The 21,341-nt window shown below is 39.1% G+C and overlaps 2 protein-coding genes and 1 long non-coding RNA gene across 6 annotated transcripts; 2 read left to right on the top strand and 1 right to left on the bottom strand.

The window, feature by feature from the left end:
• Window positions 1–268: 268 nt before the first annotated feature.
• On the bottom strand, window positions 269–2,579 carry LOC108165690 (GTPase IMAP family member 7-like). Of its 2 annotated transcripts, none has more exons than XM_017301821.2 (3): window positions 2,479–2,579; window positions 2,103–2,151; window positions 269–1,903 (listed from the first exon to the last, which is right to left on the bottom strand). In XM_017301821.2, exons 2-3 carry the CDS (start codon window positions 2,107–2,109, stop codon window positions 1,296–1,298), a joined length of 615 nt encoding a protein of 204 aa, XP_017157310.1. In that variant the 5' UTR covers window positions 2,110–2,151; window positions 2,479–2,579; the 3' UTR covers window positions 269–1,295. The 2 variants fall into 2 exon arrangements, with proteins under 2 accessions (XP_017157310.1, XP_017157311.1); XM_017301822.2 differs by having other exon boundaries at window positions 2,103–2,119; window positions 2,479–2,570.
• On the top strand, window positions 2,486–14,853 carry LOC108165625 (GTPase IMAP family member 7). Of its 3 annotated transcripts, XR_014085415.1 has the most exons (3): window positions 2,680–2,867; window positions 14,355–14,674; window positions 14,754–14,853. XR_014085415.1 is itself a non-coding variant. In XM_081601887.1 (2 exons), the coding sequence occupies exons 1-2, from the start codon at window positions 2,639–2,641 to the stop codon at window positions 4,751–4,753; spliced, it is 720 nt and encodes a 239-aa protein (XP_081458013.1). In that variant the 5' UTR covers window positions 2,486–2,638. The 3 variants fall into 3 exon arrangements, 2 of the variants coding, with proteins under 2 accessions (XP_081458013.1, XP_081458014.1); XM_081601887.1 differs by lacking the exons at window positions 2,680–2,867; window positions 14,355–14,674; window positions 14,754–14,853 and adding exons at window positions 2,486–2,657; window positions 4,053–4,753; XM_081601888.1 differs by lacking the exons at window positions 14,355–14,674; window positions 14,754–14,853 and adding an exon at window positions 4,053–4,753.
• On the top strand, window positions 11,666–13,790 carry LOC145549436 (uncharacterized). The gene is made up of 2 exons (XR_014085418.1): window positions 11,666–12,524; window positions 12,591–13,790. It is a non-coding gene; the product is annotated as an uncharacterized LOC145549436 (long non-coding RNA).
• Window positions 14,854–21,341: the final 6,488 nt, after the last annotated feature.

A 21,341-nucleotide genomic window follows, 5' to 3' on the forward strand; every position in this document is an offset into this window, starting at 1 on the left:
TTTGGTACATCAGAGACAACATGAATCGCTGACCTGAAGGTAAAGCTTTAGGCAGCTGGTGTCCAGGATGTGTGGGGTCTGCAGACATGCTGGCTGCTTTTTTCTGACCTTAAATAAATGCTTGTTGCAAACTTTAATTTTCAATGTTGGTTTAAATTTGATGTGAAAATAAGAAGCTTTATTTGTAATAGTTCTATAATGAAGCATTTTAATTTACTTTCCACATGTAGAAATTAAAAGTCAGGAGATGAACCATAAAGGACAACAAAAAGAGCAAAAGCAACAACTCATTAACATATCCTCCTATTTTATTTTTTGATATTTTTACAGAGCAGCATCTTCACTTTAATGTTGCAAATATTAATCCTCATGTTATTTATAAAGTAAAACCGTCACACCTTACATTTAATTAAAACTAGAGCTGTGAAGGTACATGCAAACTGTTATTCTTTGTATGTGTTTTCAGTTCTATATTTACATTAAACTGTAACATTTTCGACAAATTACTAAACAAATAAATGTACATAAACATTCCCAACTAAAGCAATTACAGGTCTGAAGATTAGTTCAAACATTTGTCCATTTTGGAAGCTTCTTGAACCAGATTCAGGATTCATCCAGAAATCTTATTTAAAGTATTTTCTTTGGGTTTTTCCACAAAAAGAGGCAGACAGTGAGATCTGAACGTAGCAGCTTCAACATAATAAGTACAAACATACACATTCGATTTTCTAACTTAACAGCAATGAAAACAACAATAATAATAATGTACTGTGGTGGATCATTTTGAGCTTTTAATTTTTATGAAAAAACTTACTCTGCCTACAAACCTGCCCTTCCCTTTTTCACTTCCTGGTAAGATCCTCTCCTAACCTTTGCAGGGTTAGCATTTCTCTTTCTCCTGCTTCTCAGTTTTTAAGGATTTCAAACATTTTTCTCTTTATTATTTGTTTTTTGCTGCTATGGAGCCGAAGACTTGCACCTCCAGGTAAATTGTCAGTCGCTGTATAACTGCTCTGTAAGGTTTAATGTCATGAGAAGTGTAGACATTGTGAAGACGTGTTTGGATTGATCTGTTTCTCTGCGTCTTATTAAAAGTGTCTGGAGAAACAAACTGAAAGTAGCGCCATGTTGAACAGCTCAGCGGTTTAGTTGAACTCATTCTGGGGACGTTCCCAAACTTACTTTTACATAATCGCTCTAGAATGACAGCACAGTTCTAACCTGTTCAGTAAGATGTTGATAATATGTCTGGTAATAAGATGTTGTCATGAATAACTAACTGTTGTTACTTGCTATTGACTCGTATTTGCAGAATCTTCCACCTCACATGAAGCTTCACTGTTGTCTGCCAACACCTCCTTTACTGTCTCTATCAGATCTTCCACTTGACTTGTATCTGAATCCTTATTTTCAAATAGAACGCACCTCCCGCCACACGTTTCAGCTATTTCTCTCAGGTCACGCTGGCATTGATGTAAAAAGGTTTTCAAGCTCATCCCGGCTCGACTCAGATCGCCTCCACGAGTGAACAGGATGATCATTTGTTCACTGACTTTTCCCCCAAACATTTTCTTTAACTTTGTCAGGACGTCTCTCTCCCCGTCTGTAAATCTACTAACCTGAAGGACAAGAACAAACACGCGAGGATGAGACCCACACAGATTTGTGGAATTTTTCAGAAGTTTGTCTCGGACTGATGATTCCATGTCGTCATCAAACATGTCAGGTGTATCAATCACTCGAACATGTAAGCCGTTTATCATAGTTTTTTCCAGCTGGCACTTTGTGGTCACCGGTTTTGAGCTGCTCTTTGCCAGAAACAGTTTCTCTCCAAGGATTGTGTTTCCAGAACTGCTTTTCCCAGTTCCTGACATTCCCAGTAGGACAAGATTCACTGGGCCTGGAAAAATGATATAAAAATGAATATTTATTACCATGACATTCATCTAAATAAAAAGTAATTGATTCATTTTCAAATGCTCTTCAAGGGCAAAAAAATCTTTTACAATAATTTTTTACATCTAGGTTTTAGATTTAATTTGAACACAGGAAAAAACAGGCTTGTAATATTATGAGGGGAATTAAAGATACAAACTTACCATTCATTGTTATTTGCCTGTAAAAGTTGAATCAGAGAAAAATGTGGATCTTAAGGAAGAAAGAAAAACCAAACAGAAAACTTTAATGCTTCCCATTTTTTGTTATTTTGTATTTGAGTGACTTGGTTCATTTTACTTTAAAATCCAATATCTAATAATGAGAAAAAAAACCTACTTTAAATCTAATGAACGGATAAATAAGGAAATAATTTAACATTTTAAATAAGATTTATATATTATGCACAAATTGTGACATATATTTTCTTTTTTTTCATAATAAACATTATTTTTCTAAATACTAAATCTAATGCTACAACAGTGAATACCATTGTCTTAAATTCAAAAGTTAAAGTTGAATGAAGTTGTCTGTACTTACTGGAGTCAGTTTCTCAGCAGGTGAGGGCTGGAGTCAAATCAGTCTGTTTTATACATACGAGTGGCTCAACCTCCTGAATGATTGGCCTGTCTTTGCTACCTATAAATGGCAAAGACAGGCTTTGTTTATTCATTAGTCTGATGTCCACATTAAAGACAACATGGCTTCATTTAAACCTGGTAAGCAATTATTTTCCTCTGCTTGTGCTCAAACTTCACAAAATGTTTGTCCAGTGAACAAACAATGCAGAGCTGATAGAATAAAACTAGAAAATTCCTTCATGGGCCGCTTGGACCTCATGAAACACGGCGAAAACAAACAAAACCAGCACTGACAGCTCCTCTCACCTGGACGACAGGCTCTGGCCTCATTCAACGCAGTGATTCCAGGTAACCACGACGAACACTGGGAGAGTGGTTCTTTAGACATTTAAATGTCAGCATTGAGTGCAAACAGTTCAATAATACAGTAAATAGGTGTAAAAATACAAGTAATATCAGAAATAGATTAATTAAAAAACATTTTTTTAAATTACTTCCACATTTTCAGAATTGTAAAAATAAATATTGTGGAAGTCATGAATTAATTTATTTATTCCAGTATTTATTTAATATCATTGCCGTGTGCTTTTCATATGTGTCAGCTATAACCATTCATGCAGACACACTAACTCATCAAAGTGAGTTAGTGGGACTAATACATCATACTCAATGTGATTGTTGTGTTGATCTAGTAATCAAATGAGTCAGTTTATATCGTTTCAACAGAACATATAATTAAATAAATACTGAAATACATGATTAATTCGAACATTTAGATAGTAGACATGTTTAAGAAAATATTGACTATTCATATAAACAATGATAACATTTTTATTAAATAAAAATGTGAGTGACTTTTTGTATCTACAGTTAAGAACAGTTTTATTTTATTTCACATACAGAAATAACATGTTTGTTTGACAAATTATTCATAATTGAGCACTTTCATCTTCCAATAATGAGGGTGTGGGTATATAATAAAACACAACAAGCAATGAAATCCATAAAAAATCAGACCTGCAGCCACGTTCGAGTTCACAGAGGAACCGGATCATTTTTGAACTTGCATCGTCTCCTTTCCTCCTCACCGTGTCGACTAGAAGTCGACCTTTATCTTCTCTGATCTTCTCATGTATGTAAATATCTGGTTTCAGCTAAACCTGCCCAGCATCAGATTAACTTGAGTTTTTTGCAGAGGAAAGGGTCGATGTCAATGAGAATCTCAATCATCTCTGAAGCTCCATCCTTCCTCCACACTGTATCGATTATAAATTGAGCTTTGTCATGTCTGCTCTTCATCTCCGCTGCTTCCTCGCTCTCAGGTTCAGTCATCATCCCTTTCAGCTGCAGTTTGTCCAGCAGAGTTTTCAGATTAGCTCCTGATATCCTGTCAATGATGCTGCTTCGTATTTCCTTCAGCTGCTCAGTTGAAAGCGGCTGTGTTTTCATTTTAGTAGGTAAAAGATGAGCATCTCGCTGAACACAAATCAACTGAAAATAAAAGATCTAATCAGAAACTCTTAAATGTTGCAGGTCGATCTCTGAGACTTGTGATGATTGGAAAAACAGGTGTTGGTAAAAGTGCCGTCGGAAACACAATTCTGGGAGAAGAACGGTTTGAATCTCGTCCAGCTTCAGAGTCGGTGACCACAACCTGCCAGAAAGAAGAAACAACTTGGAGAGACAGATTAATCACTGTGGTGGACACACCTGGCATCCTGGACACTGACGGGACAGAAGAGTTCATTAGGACGGAGATAGTCAGGTGTGTCCAGGTGTCCTGTCCGGGGCCTCACGTGTTCCTGCTGGTGATCCAGGCTGGAAGATTCACCAGGGAAGAGAAAAACTCAGTGGAGGCCCTGCAGGAGCTGTTTGGTCGCAGAGCGGATCAGTTCATGGTTGTCCTGTTTACCCGCGGTGGAGATCCGGACTCAAGCATCCAAGACTACGTGAGAGAAGGTGATCCAGAGCTTCAGAGACTCATCCGAAGATGTGGGAGCAGATTCCACATCTTTGAAAACAGCAGCAGGGACAGAGAACAGGTGGAAGAGCTGTTCAGGAAGGTCGAAGAGATGGTGGCAGCAAACGGAGGAACCTACTACACCAACGAGATGTATGAAGAGGTGGAAGCAGCCAGAACAGCTGCACATCCAGTACAAGAAAACCAGTACAGCTTCATTGATTCACTTGTACGTCGCATCAGGAATTTTCTAAATATTCTTAACAGAGATTAGAAATGTTGTTCTAAAGCTCATATTAGTGTAGCAGGAAGAAGCCTGCCCCAATATTCAAAACACCTGGCCCCTAATCACCTCATGAGGGGTGGAGAGTATAAAGGCAGACTCTCTCACCTGGTTGCTTATGCGGCTGGTGGCTCACTGGTTCAGGGCTCAGAGTCCAGAGCTTAGCAGCATCGGAGCAGGACGGCCGCTGAGTCACGAGTTCACCGAACGAAGAGACTTTTACCGAGAGCGGGATGGAGGAAGGTGGGAGGTTCCGAGAAAAAAGTGACTGTAATAGTATGGAGTGTAGTGAAGAGGAAGGAAGGAGTGGGCAGAATGAAGATAAAGAGTGGGACTTGGTGGGAAAGGGTGGAAAGAAGCAGCGAGCTGCCGAAAGAAAGAGGAAAAAAGGAAATGAGGAAAGCACTGAAGACACCGATAATGACGGAATTGAGGAAGGAAAAGAACCACCAAAAAGACAAAACCTGAACATTATAATAAGATTTGATGAAGGAGAAGGAGTCAAGAAGATTGATCCAATTAAACTAACAAAAGCACTAAAAACACATGTTGGGGAAATTAAATATGCTAAAATACTGAGAGACGGAAACCTTTTGATTGGATGTAATTCGGAAGGGCAAGTTGAAAAGGCAAAAAAGCTTGGATGGGTGTGTAAAGTTAAAGTCAGAGCAGTTGTTAAAGTGGGTGAAAAAAGAAATGATGAAAGCAAAGGAATTATCACAGGAGTGCCGTTGAGTGTTAACATGAAGGACTTAGTTGAGAATTTGAAAGAAAGAAACAAGGAAATAAAGGGAGCACGAAGAATGACAAGGGGTACAGAGAAGGTTGAAACAGAAACTGTGTTGTTGGAGTTTGAAACAAAAGAAATGCCAAAGGAAGTTTTCTTTGGTTTGATAAGATTTAGTGTCAGAGAATACGTGCCCAAACCAGTGAGGTGCTTCAACTGTCAGGAATTTGGCCATGTTGCAAAAATGTGTAAAGGAAAAAGGAGATGTGCCCGATGTTCTGGAAACCATGAATATGGTAAATGTGGAGTTGGAGTTAAACCAAAGTGCTGTAGTTGTGGAGGAGAGCATAGTGTTGCTTTTTGGGGATGCGAAGTAATGAAACGACAAACAACTATACAGAAAACGAAAGTTATGCAGAAAGTAACATATGCAGAAGCGTGTAAAGTAGTTGAGAAAGAGAAACAAAATGGGAAATCTCTAACAGGTGAAAAGCAAATAATGTCAAAAATTATGGAAATGATTGAAAAGAAAGTAGAAGAGGAAATAAAGAAAATGGTGACTTTTATTGCAGGAGTTATAAATGCAACATCGGACGTGAAATCAAAAACGGAAAGGATTCAGATTATTGTGAAGGCAGCATGCCATAGCTTAGACTTAAAGAATATACGGTGGGAAGACATAAGGGGAGAGCTGTGTAGTCAAGCAAGTCAAGGATAGTCTCAATCTTACAATGGAATGCGAGGAGTCTTTTGTCAAATGGGCAAGATTTTAAACAGTTTATTTATGAATTAAAAGAGAAACCTGATATAATTTGTATACAGGAAACTTGGTTGAGGCCTTGTTTGGATTTTAAAATAGATGGATATATTGCAGTTAGATATGATAGAGAAGAAGGAAATGGGGGAGGATATCTTTCTTTGATTAAGGAAGGTATTCCATATAAAATTATTGGAAGGAAAAGAGACTTGGAGTATGTTGCAATTGAAATATGGGTGGAAGAGAAGGTAATGTCGATTTTTAAATTTTTACAATCCTTGTAAAAAGCTTGAGTTAAGCAAACTTGAAGAGATGAATATGAAAGGAAATGTCATTTGGTGTGGAGACTTTAATGCACATCATTCATTATGGGGTAGTGGAAAAGTAGATTATAATTGGGAAATTTTAGAGGAGTTTCTAGATAGTAATAATCTGGTTTGCTTGAATAATGGTAAGAAGACAAGAATTGATATAAATTCAGGTAAGGAATCTGTATTAGATTTGACATTTGTTTCTAGCTGTTTAGCTCCATTATGTGATTGGCAAGTTAAAAATAAGACATTTGGTAGTGATCACTACATTATAATCAGCAAAATAAGGATGGGCCAGGTGCATAGACCTGAAATGATAGGAGGAAAGTGGATATTTGAGAAAGCAAATTGGGAGGAATTTTATAACTTATGTGATAGGAACATTTTAAATATTAAAAATGATCAGAGTATTGAAAGTATGAACCAAGAGATTAGTCAGAGTATTTTAACTGCTGCTGAGGAGTCTATTCCAAAAACATCAGGGAAAAATGGGAGAAAGTTAGTTCCTTGGTGGAATGAAGAGTGTAGAAAAGCAGGGAGAGAAAGAAATAAAGCATTTAAATTGGTTAAAAGGTCTCATAATTTTCAACATTTAATTGAATATAAAAAGTCACAAGCAAAAGTCAGGAGAACAATAAGAAGGACAAAAAGAGAATTCTGGAGAGGTTTCTGTGACACAATTGGCAGTAGTACAAAACTAGGGAATGTTTGGGGGATGATTAAAAAAATGGAAGGAGATGGAAGGGAATGGAGTTATCCTATACTAAATAAAAATGATATAGTTGCTGTAACTGACAAGGAAAAGGCTGATATGTTAGTGAGAGCATTTGTAGAGATTCATAGTGGGAAAAATTTATCAGTTAATGAAATGGAGGGAAGGGAGAGAACTAGAAAGGAGAATGATGGAATCTTAAGAAGAAAGAGTAATAATGATCTGATGAATTATCCTTTCTCTATTGGAGAGCTGAAAAGAGCTTTGAGAACTAGGAATAGTGCTCCAGGTAAAGATGAAGTGTGTTATATTATGTTAAGACATGTAAGTGAGGAAGTTTTAAATAAATTACTAATTTTATACAATAAGTTTTGGAAGGAAGGGAGACTGCCTTGTAAGTGGAAAGAAGCTATGGTTATTCCGTTGAAGAAACCTGGGAAAGATCATAGTAACCCTGGAAATTATAGACCAATAGCTTTAACATCTAATTTGTGTAAACTGATGGAAAGGATGGTGAATGAGAGATTGACACAATATTTGGAGTCAAAACATTTAATTGCTCCTCATCAGAGTGGCTTTCGTAGAGGGAGAGGAACAATAGATCCTATTTTATGTTTAGAGGATGATATTAGAAAAGCTCAAATTAATAAGGAAACTGTTGTTGCTGTGTTTTTTGATGTGGAAAAAGCATACGATATGCTATGGAGGGAAGGGTTAATGATTAAATTACATCAGATAGGTATAGGAGGTAATATGTTTAATTGGATATGGGATTTTTTACGGGATAGAAATATTCAAGTTAAAATAGGAAATAGGATAGGACTGATATTAATATTGTGTCATATAATGCGCGAGGTCTGCGTGTTGGACACAGTGAAACAGACAGAGCGCGTCGCTTTGTGGTGGATAAATTACTGGAGACTTGTGATGTACTATGTGTGCAGGAGACATTCTTAGCTAAACAGGACCTGGAGAAGCTGAACTGCATACATAAAGACTTTTATGGCGCTGGTGAATCCACTACCGACCTTAGCACCAGAATAATTCGGGGAAGGATAGCCGGTGGTGTTGCAATATTGTGGCACAAAAAATATGATCAGCTGGTTAATGTGATTAGATTGGATGTGGATTGGGCCATTGGACTTAAGCTCACCTGTGGAGATAAAAACTTTATTGTTCTGAACATATACACACCTTATGAATGTCCTCAAAACGAAGATGAATTTCTTAATAGACTGTCTTTTATTATGTCTTTTATGCAAGATAATCCATCTACTTGCTTTTTTATTGTGGGGGATTTAAATGCAGATGTCACAGATAATCATTCTATATTTGCTAAGCATTTAATGCAATTCTGTCTCAACAATGGCTTAATCCTTTCTAGTAAGGTGCTTTTGCCTAACGACAGTTATACCTATATTAGTGATGCATGGCATACAACCTCATGGTTAGATCATTGTATCTGTACAGCTGATGCTCATGACTCCATCCAGGGCATTCGTGTCAACTATGAATTTGCCACCAGTGATCATATACCATTTTCCTTATGTGTAACCATGAATTCCATACCTTCTGTTTTGCTTGCAGACTATAATACAAGCATAGGAAAAATAGCATGGGATAACTTGACTGACAAAGATCTATCAGATTATTGTTATCGAACGAACAACATGTTTAGCAATATTTACTTACCAAAGGGAGCAATCTCGTGCCGTGATATGAATTGTAAAGACCCCCAACATGGTATTGAGTTATGTACCTTGTATGAGAATGTTGTGAAGTCCCTCCTTACCTCAAGCAAGCCACTGCATAAAACCAGCTCATATAGCACCAAGCCAGGCTGGAACGACTATGTAAGAGAACATCATGCAGAGGCCAGAAGGGCTCTTAAAGCATGGGTTGATTCAGGTAAACAGAGATATGGCCCCTTGTTTGAATACAAAAAACAAGCAAATGCAAATTTTAAATATGTTTTAAGATTTATAAGGAGAAATGAAAATACTATGAGGTCTGACTCTCTTGCTAAAAAGTTAGGAAATAATAATGTTAAGGACTTCTGGAAAGAAATAAAGAAAGTAAATAACTGCAAAACATCACTTCCAGCTACTATTGATGGTGTTAGTGGTGTAAAAGAAATCACTCAGTTATGGAAGGAGCACTACAGTGCACTGTTTAATTGTGTCAAAAGTAACACTTTTGAAATGACAAATATTCACAGTAATGAGAATGTGAATGTATCCCCACAAGAAATAGATCATGCAATTGTGACACTGAAAGACACCAAGGCCTGTGGGATGGATAACATTTCCTCTGAGCATTTGAAAAATGCAAGTAAGAAACTCTGTGCATTACTTTCTATGTGTTTCACTGGCTGTCTAGTACATGGTCTGTTACCTAATTCAATGTTATCTGTCATTCTGGTACCAATTATTAAAGATAAAGCAGGTAAGATTAGCTCTTTGGAGAATTACCGACCCATAGCTTTAGCTAGTAGTTTGTCGAAAGTTTTAGAAAGAGTCCTTTTAAATAGGCTGGAAGAGTTTCTCTTGACCTCCGATAATCAATTCGGTTTTAAACCCAAACATGGCACAGACATGTGTATTTTTGCACTACAGGAGATTTTAGACTTGTATAATTTGCACAACACTACAGTATTTATGTGTTTTATTGATGCCTCTAAAGCATTTGATCGTGTGAATCACCAAAAACTGTTCGGCAAGTTAGAAAGCAGAGGTGTACCCAAATATCTAATTAGAATTCTGGTTTACTGGTATGGTCATCAATCAATGTTTGTAAAATGGGCCAACACAATATCTGATTCGTTTAAAGTTGGTAATGGAGTAAGGCAGGGAAGCTTACTGTCCCCTTACCTTTTTAACATCTACATGGATGAACTATCAACGCGCCTGAATTGTTGTAAAACAGGCTGTATAGTTGGTGACCGCATAATCAATCACATAATGTATGCAGATGATTTGGTAATCTTAAGTCCATATAGTGCTGGCCTTCAACAACTATTAAGGGTCTGTTCCCAATATGGTTGTGACTTTGACATCAAATATAATGCTAAGAAAAGCAATGTTATGATTGTTAGAAGTAGGGCAGATAAGCATCTGATAACCCCTGACTTCTCTTTATCTGGCATTGTCCTCAACAGATGCAATGAAATTAAATATTTGGGACATTACATAACTGATGACCTGTCTGATGATCGTGACATTCGTAGGCAGTATTGTATGATGTATGCACAAGCTAATACTTTGGTCAGAAAGTTTAGTATGTGTTCATCCGCTGTGAAGATAGCTCTTTTTAAAGCTTTTTGCACTTCACTTTACACGGCCCATCTGTGGCGAAGATACGACAAAAGTAGCCTGCAGAAACTTTATGTGGCCTACAATGACGGCATGAGGCTCCTACTCAGAGTGCCTAGATGGAGCAGTGCTAGCCATACGTTTGTACATAATGATGTTCCCACATGTGCAGCTGTGCTCAGGAATCTCATGTATAGATGTATGTGTAGATTTTCTGTGTCATGCAATAATATAATTGCAATTTTAGTAAATCCTGTTTTTAGTACAGTGAGATTTTTCTCAAGATTGTGGAAACATTGGTGTCATCATTTATTTGTGACTCAGTGAATGTCATGTTTTTTTATTTATTTTTTATTTTATTTTATTTTTATTTATTTTATTATTTTTCTCTTATTTCCTTTTTTTATGGACCTTTTTGGTCTGGAATAAAGATTGATTGATTGATTGATTGATTGATATCATGTTTCTAAATTATCCATCCATCCATCCATTTTCTTTCACCCTTGTACCTCAGTGGGGTCGGGAGGGTTGCTGGTGCCCATCTCCAGCTAACGTTCCGGGCGAGAGGCAGGGTCACCTGGACAGGTCACCAGTCTGTCACAGGGCAACACAGAGACACACAGGACAAACAATCATGCACACACACACTCACACCTAGGGGCAATTTACAGAGGCCAATTAACCTGACAGTCATGTTTTTGGACTGTGGGAGGAAACCGGAGTACCCGGAGAAAACCCACGCATGCACAGGGAGAACATGCAAACTCCATGCAGAAAGACCCCAGGCTGGGAATCGAACCCAGAACCTTCTTGCTGCAAGGCAACAGCTCTACCAACTGCGCCACTGTGCAGCCCGTTTCTAAATTATGTAAAATAGAAAATGGAACCCCTCAAGGAAGTGTGGTAAGCAACATTATTTTCAGTTATGATAGATAAATCTTTAAAAATGTCATTTATCAGTTTTGGTAAGTCACTTTTTGCTGATGATGGAGCTTTATGGAAAAGGGGAAGAAATGTGGAACATCTTATTATTAAACCTAATAATAAGATGTTATTATTAGGTTTACTAACTTTATCTATCAGGAAGGTATAGATAAAGTGAGTAAGTGGGGGGTAAAATGGGGCTTTACATTTTCAATTGAAAAGACAAAAGTAATGTTTTTCACAAATAAGAAAATAGGGGTTGATAAAAAGTTGTATTTGTATGGGAAAGAGTTAGAAAGGGTTGATTGGTTTCGGTTTTTGGGTGTAGTTTTTGATAAGAAACTAACTTGGGGAAATCACATAGAACATATTATGGAGAAAAGTAAAAAGAGGAATAAACAGGAGGGAGGAGGTAATTATAAATAGAATAAGAACCGGGCATAGTTTCCTAAATGGAACTCTTTTTAAGATGGGGAAACACCTTACTGGTTTATGTAGATGGTGTGATGATGTAGAAACAGTGGAACATGTTTTGATTAAATGTAGAAAGTATGAAAGCCAAAGAAGATTATTAAAAACGGAACTAGGTGTTAGTAGGGAATTGATATTTGAGAAGGTGATCGACCAATTGAATAGTATTGAGGGGAAAAAGAAGATTTTTCGTTTTTTAAAAGACACTGGGGTCTTTAAGAAAATTTGAGGGGTAGTTGGTAGGAGTCAATAGAGGGCAGTAGTGCAACATAAATGGATGCAAGCTGCCGTTAAAACCTAAAAGAAGAAGAAGAAGAAGATGGTTGCTTATGCTGGCATTTGGTCACACGTCATTGGGAAGGTCACTTGGGTAGCGTGCAGGTTTTAAAGCTCCAACATCAGTAAGTAATGTTTCTCCTTCAGCATAAGACCTACAAATTCAGTATTTGACTTGAATTGTTTACATCTAGAAAACCACTGGAAGCTCCTGCTTGGTACTGGGGTGTGGCTGTAATTCACCCTCCCCAGTGCAGTTTGCACATAAAACGGGTATATATTGTTTTATTGCACCCATACAGCTCCATAACACCAAAAATAACAATTATTTATATATAGCACATATTGGAAAGCTGATCCTACTGCTGTGGGCTGGAAAGGATCCTCTGGTTTGGGGTGAAGTCATCCAGCTCTGGTAGGTGACGATGGTTTCCTCTGCCTTCCATTGTCTGTAAATCACCTACTAACCTTTTGATTTAATTCCAGCTCTGACTCTGCTGCAGCTCACTGGAGACCCTGCTGTTTTGTTTCAGTGTTTCCTTTCATTTTTTTGTTTAGTTTATCTTGTTTCATTGGTTGTCTTTGTTTCATTTTTGCAACTGCTTTGTTTAATCCGTTTTGTTTATTTAGTTTTGGGTTTTCTTTGGTTTGAATTTGTTACTTTGGAACATTCTATTGTTTTGTGTGGCCTCCAGCCTCACTGCAGGTAGCAGCCATGGATTGTTTTAGACTATTCTATTAAAGCATTGATGATTTTAATTGGTTATGTTGGAGGTAACCTCATTTTAGTCTTTGGCCAAGTTTAAATTGTATTAATTGTGTTTTTTGTATTTGCTTGTTTGACCCCACCCTCTTGTCTCCAGGCTGTGAGCTGACGTAGTGGGAGGGGCCTCCTGGGAGACTGGAGCTGTGTGTTGTGCGAGTGGCCGGTGTTGGGGTTTCTTGATGATTGAATGCCTGTTCACAAGTGTTTGGGGTGATTTTATTTTGGATTTATACATTTATTTTAGGAACCAGTTCCCATTTGGACCACCCTCCCCCTGCTGGTAGGCCTCAGTACTGTACAATCCCTTCCTATTGTGTTCCTTATGTTGTGATTGTCTATTTTTTTTAACATGAAACGATAGATGTAATCCCATTTTTTTTTTTTGGGAAAAGTCTTGTTCTCTCTGGTCACGAACCTCGAGCCTACTGGCAGTGTATTTCATTGGGTGCAATTCCCAAGGTGGTGTTGTTGACAACTTCTGGTTACCTGCTGTGAGGAGCAGAGTACCAGACTCCTACCCTAGTGTTGCCACATTAGTAAACAGAATAAAATGACTAGAGTACTTATCGAAATGATGTAGAAAAACCTTCAGAGTTGCAGTCCAGTAAAATCTGTTGTACCATAATTACCCAGAAGAAATTATTAAATACTGAAAATGTAACTGTGTTAATAAAGTCTGATTTTAGTGTCTCTTATTACCTATTATTTTCTGCTTTTGTTTCCCATGATTATATGTCACATGCATTTCTTCAAATAAAAACCACAATATGTTAGGTTGGAGTTGTGTTCTGTTTTGGTTTCTTTGGGTTTTTCCCCCTCGTGTTCTGCTCTGTCCTGGGTTCCTGGGAATCTGCTACTTCCCCTCACAGCCACCAGATGCCGCTACTGGGCGGAGCCCCTGGAGAAGTGCGGCGGCCAACCCGCACCTCAGCAGCTCAGCTGAGGTGCTTCTTAAGGAGCGACTAGTTGACACTCCAGTGCCTGAGTGTTTGCCTCTACTGGTAAACATTTCACTTGTGAGGGCCAATTACACATTATTCAGGTGGATGCAAAAACATAGATCGCCCCCCCCATTCCCCCGAGACGACAATACGTGAAGAGTAAAACTCGCTACATTTACCTCATTATGTGCACGAGGTGACGGAGCGTAAGGCGCGCTGAAGTGTATGGGCAAACATCATCGGCGCGCCGCCCCCTCCAGATGGGGTTTTAGCGCCCCCTCTGGTGCTGCGCCCCTATGCGTTGCATACCCTGCATACCCACTTTTTGCGCCACTTTTGTGAGAGCCATCTACGTAGGAACTCGTTTTTGATCGTTCCTTGTGTTTTCTTTGTCAGGTTTCCTCGTTGTTCCTCAGAAACTCTTCGTGGTGGACTTTTCTTCCTGTCTGGAAATTCCCCTGTGTTTCCTCACGACGCCATCGGTGTTACCAATTGGTTGCCATCCTCGTGCACTCACCTCCCTGGTCCCTCCCGTGGATTCCCTTCGTCTCACCTCAGGTTCTGCCTGCCGGCGTCAGAAGCTCCGGGAGCTAGCCATCTGGACCCCACTCTGCTGTCAGCTCGCTCCTTTCACCCAGCCACAAACTTACCTGCTCGCTCTCCAAACGGACCCCGCTTCTCCGGCTGCCGCCACAGAGAATCTCGCTCCATCTCAAGTAAGAACCCCTCTGAGAAAATCCTCTGAAATATTCCTTTGGATCTGTCCAGTACTCACACCTTTTCTCTCGTTAACAGTTCGATGACCGTTACCCCCTTCAAGAATTCAGGACTGATCTCCCTAATCTCCACCTCCCCTTTCCTTAAATAAACAATTTTTTCATATTGCTTCTTGGTGTGTTCTTGCATGTGGGTAAATAGACTAGAACCCAACATGACACAATATATGACCAACCAAAGTGTTTCCAGATCCCAACCATGAATGACTGAACTGATTTCAGATGAGACATCAATTTATTACACAAGAGTCAAGGGAAGAAATGCTTGGCTTGTTCAAGAAGAAAAAACCTACAGCACTACTGTAACTCCACTGAGATGCTTATTTTTGTGCATTTCGTCTTTACCTGGTGAGATTATGGTTCACCAGGTAGCTGGTTAATAACACATAATGGCACAAAGGTAAGCACTAGAGGTGTGCCGATCGATCGGCCACCGATCATAATCGGCCGATTTCCGTGAAAAAGTGTATGATCGGTGATCGCTGATCACGGTCTGTTGTTGCTGATCACACAAACCGATCACCTGCATCTCATTTCGCAGTCTGCCTGTTCAGCTGGTCTCCTCTTTCCTTCACACTGAGCAACAACATAGCAACAAATCCTAAGCTATGTGAAACTATGACGCACTGAGTGAATGGGGACGTTTGCGTGTTGCGGCGGAAAATTGAAGCAGGTCAAAATGCATCAACACGACGAATCTAATATGGGATAAAAACAATGACATACTTAACGGAGTTTGGCTACATCGAGGCTCACTGCAGTAAAAAAGACATATAGAGGATCAGATAGTAGGTAAAGCAGCACAGCTACAAACACTCACCCGGATTAGCATGACGGTCAGAAAGCTAAACAAATAACCCGCAAAATGATTTAAGTCTTCGAGCTGCGATGTGGTTCTGCTCTCGTTGTTGAACCGCTGCTATGCGCTACAGGTAGTAATATTTCACAGACGGAGCACCGCTTCTGCTCCACCTGGTAGTGACTCTCACACCAAACCTCTGCTTAAAGCTGCAGCATCTAACCTGAAAAAATACATTTTAAATACGTATTAAAACTTTCGCTGTCCTAACATGAGACAGATAATCTCTAAAAAAATAATCGATCTCCTCCCTGCTCTGCATAATTACTCCGCTCAGTCAGAAACAGCCAATCAGAACTAGCAGTAATCAGCTAGCTGCCATGCTAACAAGAAGTTTTCATTCAGTAACTCAGGATTGTTTATTGTAATGGATCCTGTATTTGCCTTTGAATGTTAAGTTTTATACTTGAATTTTTGGCAATGTTGAGAGGTTTTATTTTGGCTCTTTGCATTATTTAGCCTCTTCAGAGCCTCCATATGTTATCAGTCTATTATAGATAGTATTATTGATAGCAGTACAATTTGCACAATGCCTGTTTTGTTTAGTTTTCTTCTTGGAAAAAGTTTTTAAAAACAAGTTTTGGTCTAAATTAAGGTGAATTCATGGTTCCTTTTTCCACATAATGTAACCGGTAGTGTTTATGATTAAGAAAATAATAATTATGTGATCGGTATCGGTGATCGGTATCGGCGATCAGCCCTCATGGGTGATCGGAATCGGTATCGGCAAGAAAAAACCTGATCGGCACATCTCTAGTAAGCACCTTTCTAAAATAATGGCCTTAGTCATTTCTTGGTTCTGGGGATGAAGACCAGAACCAGGAGACCTGAAAGGGCTGGAAGGTTGCTATGACAACGGCAGATTTCTAAGCTGTTCAGTGATTTATAAAAGTATTTTAAAGTCTCTTCTCTCAGTGGAAGAACTGTGGAACTGATGTTATGTGCTCCAACTTCCTTTTAGTCAGAACTCCAGCAGTAGCTTCTGGATCAGCTGCAGGATACAGTGGGGCAAAAAACTATTTAGTCAGCCACCAATTGTGCAAGTTCTCCCACTTAAAAAGATGAGAGGCCTGTAATTTTCATCATAGATATATACCTCAACTATGAGAGACAAAAGGAGAAAAACAAATCCAGAAAATCCCATTTTCTGATTTTTAAAGAATTTATTTGCAAAATATGGTGGAAAATAAGTATTTGGTCAATAGCAAAAGTTCATCTCAATACTTTGTTATATACCCTTTGTTGGCAATGACAGAGATCAAACGTTTTCTGTAAGTCTTCACAAGGTTTTCACACGCTGTTGCTCATATTTTGGCCCATTCCTCCATGCAGATCTTCTCTAGAGCTGTGATGTTCTGGGGCTGTGTCAGGTTCAAACACTAGACATTTCTTACACACTGCAAAAAACAGAGACAAAGAGTCAGTGATGAGTTTCTTACTCGCGAGGAGAGTGCTCAGAGAATGCTTCAGTTACAATCTCCGACCAAACACTCTGAAGTTTCTCTGCTCGCCTCGCTCTTTTATTAGATTAGGAACGCCCTAGTTACATGAAGCTTCGACAGCTAAAAGGGGAGGGGAGCACATTCTGTTGAAGCTTGACACAGCAAACATATCTCCATATAAGATAACTGGACAGCACATTCTCTTCGAGGCCGTTGGGGTGAGTTCCTGTTCTGCAGCTTATCTTCTGCAACAAAAGAAGTGAACAAACAACAGCCTTCTAAAAGTGGCATAACACTATAAGCTTCATATAAGTAAGATTAAACAAATAATAATTCTAACATTTCCCTCCTGTTTATGCCATTTTTAGCCAGAGCTAGTCCTTACTCAATAACTTCTTTCGATTTTCTATTGGTAATTCATTAAGTGGTTTAAAACAGGTACACTCAGAGGAAAAAGGACACATTTCACACATTACATCATTAACATTGTATTTACAAGTTCGACCTAGGAACATTTGGGTCAGGATACAAGTCTGGAAAGTTGAGAGACATTTCATCTTCTTCATCACTGGACTCAGCATCTACATTTTTATTGTCGTCAGAAGGAAGGAGAGAATACACTTGTTCCTGCATCGGAGTGATGACAGTGGTGATGAGCTTTTGAATTAAAGCTCTGATACAGGGAATACAACAACATCCACACAAGGTCAGTATTGCTGCAAACACAGCTATGGAAATTAAGACAGAGACTATTAGTTGTTGATATTGGCCGAATATATTACCCAAACCGTCCCATATTTCTGTATCAGCTCCAGAGTGGTCTTTCATTTTGCTGTTTAGAGCCCTCAACCCATCCAAGGCCTTTGTGAGGCTGCCATCTGCAGCGGTGTGGTTGGGGATAAGGGCGGAGCACTGCTCCCCAAAAAGGGCGCAGACCCCACCCCTCTCAGCCAACAAACATGTCAACAGCAATGCGGTTTTGGAAAGCCATCAGGGAGGTAGCTGACAGTTGCTCGTGGACGGCTGAGAAACCTTGCTCTGTTTTGTTACCTAACCTCTGGACATTGTAGTGGATGTAGTTTTATTCTATCAACATTTTTATTTATTTTTTACCAGCTTATATTCATCAGGTATACCACGTGGGACCCCAATACTGTCTATATAGGTGGGATCATCGTCTTTCAGTGAGCGTTTCTGACGCTGCTGCCACACTGATGGAAGCACATTACCTAGTGAGGCAAGTAGTTGTGGCACTGTCATAGGGTATATTGAAACAGGTAACAGCAGAGTCACTACAGTGCACAAACCAGTAGTATTTGATGGCAGTTTATCAAACAACCTGTTATCTCCACACCACCACCAGATGTCACTACGGGATAATGGTTTGAAGTACCGAGTAACATTTACTATAGTCGAACAATTTCCTGCTGTTGTTGCTTCGGCTGGTAACTCCTGTGGTTATTCTAATTAGCTCATCTACATCATCACCATCATCTGCATTGAATATAGTCATTACAGAACTTGCGAGTTTGGTTGAGTGTGGGCCCGCCACCACTACACCTGGGGAGGTGTTACCTGACTCTGTGAAGTTCTGGCACAGGGAAAACATTTTATAGGGGTCTTCTCCAATTTTCTCAATCCACAGGGAGAAGTAGAAACAAGTAACACCATTTTTGAAAGGAATCGGATCGTTTGTGGTGTTTATGATTATTTTTAGCTCTCTATTGATTTTTCCCAGATGTATAACCTTAGCCCAGTACTGTGATTGGTATCTATCTGTTGGATTTGGCCTCCAGCTATCCCCTGTGTAGGCGAAAACATTTTCCCATTGTGCATTGTGGTCTCGTGTTGCCATGTACCAATCATAACCTGCCCAGGCACTGCCTGGGTATCCCCCAATATTGATCTTATTCAGGTCCAGTGAAACCACAGTTGCCAATCTAGATGCATTAACACACAGGTAAATTTCATCTACAACCTCTTCACCTGACCCTTTACAGGGATTTTCCATGTCCCTCACCTTGGACACCAGTGCAACTCTTCCCAGGAGGCATCCATACTTCTCGGTGTTATGTGTTCTTCCTTTAATTTTGTTTCATACCAAAACAACAGGAGAGCTGCAATAATTATGACCATAGCTCCTACACCAAGGATCACCTTTTTTCTTTCAGTCATCATGTTTTATGTTTTGATTCCCTTCCTAAGAACCCCTCGGCAGAGTTGTGGACTATCTTCACCGGTTTGAGACAACTGTATACTAGAAATACAGTTCCCTTTGTACCACGGGCTTCCTCTGGGGGTCTAACTGAAGGTAGGCAAAACTTTGTTCATAAAAGGTAGAAAAGGCTGATGACCAAAACACTTAGCAATACTGTAGCAGTGAAGGCTATTACTAAGAGAGTTATTATCCAGGTTTTACTAACGGGACGTCCTGTGAAGACACAGAAGGATCAGATTCATCAGTCTTAGTTTCTTTCTTGTGTCTTTCCAACATTTTTCTCATATAGTCTGCTAGGTTAGGTTCATCCTCTGCTTCCCATTCATTTTTGAATAATGGAAGTCTGTACGGTCTCCCAAATAGTGTTTCATAAGGTGTTAGCCCTGATGTACTAGTGATGTTTATATACATTTTAACTAGGTCCAAACACCGTGTCCAGGGCCTTCCTGTTTCTTCCATACACTTCTTTAATCTATTTTTTATAGTACCATTCATTCTTTCTACCAGTCCTGCACTTTGTGGGTGGTAGCTGTAGTGATTTTTTAAGTTTATGTGGAAGGCGGTTCCTATGTTTTTACCACTTGGTTCACAAAGTGTGTACCATTATCACTATAGATTTTTTCTGGTATTCCATATCTGGGTATTATGTCTTTACATAGGGCTTTTGCCACTGTTAGGGCATCTAGTGTTTTAGTTGGGAACAGTTCTATCCATTTTGAAAATGAATCTATGATCACTAGACAGTACTTTTTCCCTTCACTTTGATTTAGTTCTATAAAGTCCATGTGTATACTCTGGAAAGGATAGTTAGGTGTTGGAAACCTCCCTTGCTTTGGACGTAGATTACCTTGAGCATTGTGCTTAGCACATATGAGGCAAGCTCTACAAAAATTTTTTGAATATAGATTAAAACCATAGGTTGTATAATGCTGTTTTACTAATCCTACCATCCCTCCTGTTGAGACATGTGTCTTTCCATGGCTCAATATTGCTGCCCATTTATAGAGATTTTTTGGTAAGATTGGTTTTCCTTCTGGTCAGATGTATAAGTCATTGTTTACAGTTGCTCCATTTTTTATCCAGGTTTTTTGTTCCTGTGTGCTTGCTTGTTTTTGCATGTCTTTCAATATTTCATTAACAATTTGTTCTTCTGTGGACCACAGTACTTCTTTTTTTTTTTTCCATTGCTGCTTGCTTAGCTGTTTTATCTGCAAATGCATTTCCCAGTGAAACAGAATCAGTATTAGAGGTGTGTGCTGCACATTTGCATATTGCTAATGTTCTTGGGAGTTTTACTGCTTTTAAAAGTTCTTTTAGCAGATTTTCCTGTAGAGGTAACCATTCCCCTATTTTGCCAATATTGTGCGAAGGTATGAGTTGTAGCAAACGCATACTGGCTGTCTGTATAAATTGTCACATCTTTTCCTTTCATTAGTTTGCAGGCTTCTGTTAATGCTATTAATTCAGCAGCCTGAGCCGAGAAATGTTGTGGTAACGCTGCAGCTTTTAGCACTTTGCTCGGTGTTACCACAGCATATCCCGTTCTAGTTTTCCCAAATTGGTCTTTCTTAGAAAAACCATCCACATATACTGTGATTCCTTTTGTTAATGGGGTGTCTGTCAGATCCTCCCTACATTTTGCTGTAGTTGTTGCCAAGGCTTCACAATCATGTGGTTCTCCATCATCTAAGGTTGGCATAAGTGTTGCAGGATTGAGAATTGTACACCGCTCTATAGTTAAATGTGGTTGAGACAACAGGATGGACATGCAAGACAAATGTCTAGCTGGTGACAGAAATGTCATGTTTGTTTGTAATAATAATGCAGATACTGCGTGTGGCACTCTAAGTATTAGGTCATGAAAAAGAACCACATCTGCACTAGCGGTGACTGCCATTGAGGCTGCAACTACAGCTCTTATGCATGGAGGTTGGGCACAAGTTACTGCATCCATTTTAGTAGAGTAAAAGGCTATGGGCTTCATTTTATCTCCATGTTTTTGGGTCAATATCGAGGTCATAAATTTATCTCTGCTATCAACCATTTGTACAAACGGCTTCTTGTAATCTGGAAGAGCTAGTGTTCCAC

Source organism: Poecilia reticulata, chromosome 20 (genome assembly GCF_904066995.2).
Source record: "Poecilia reticulata chromosome 20, P_reticulata-male-v2, whole genome shotgun sequence".
Taxonomy (NCBI): Eukaryota; Metazoa; Chordata; class Actinopteri; order Cyprinodontiformes; family Poeciliidae; genus Poecilia; species Poecilia reticulata.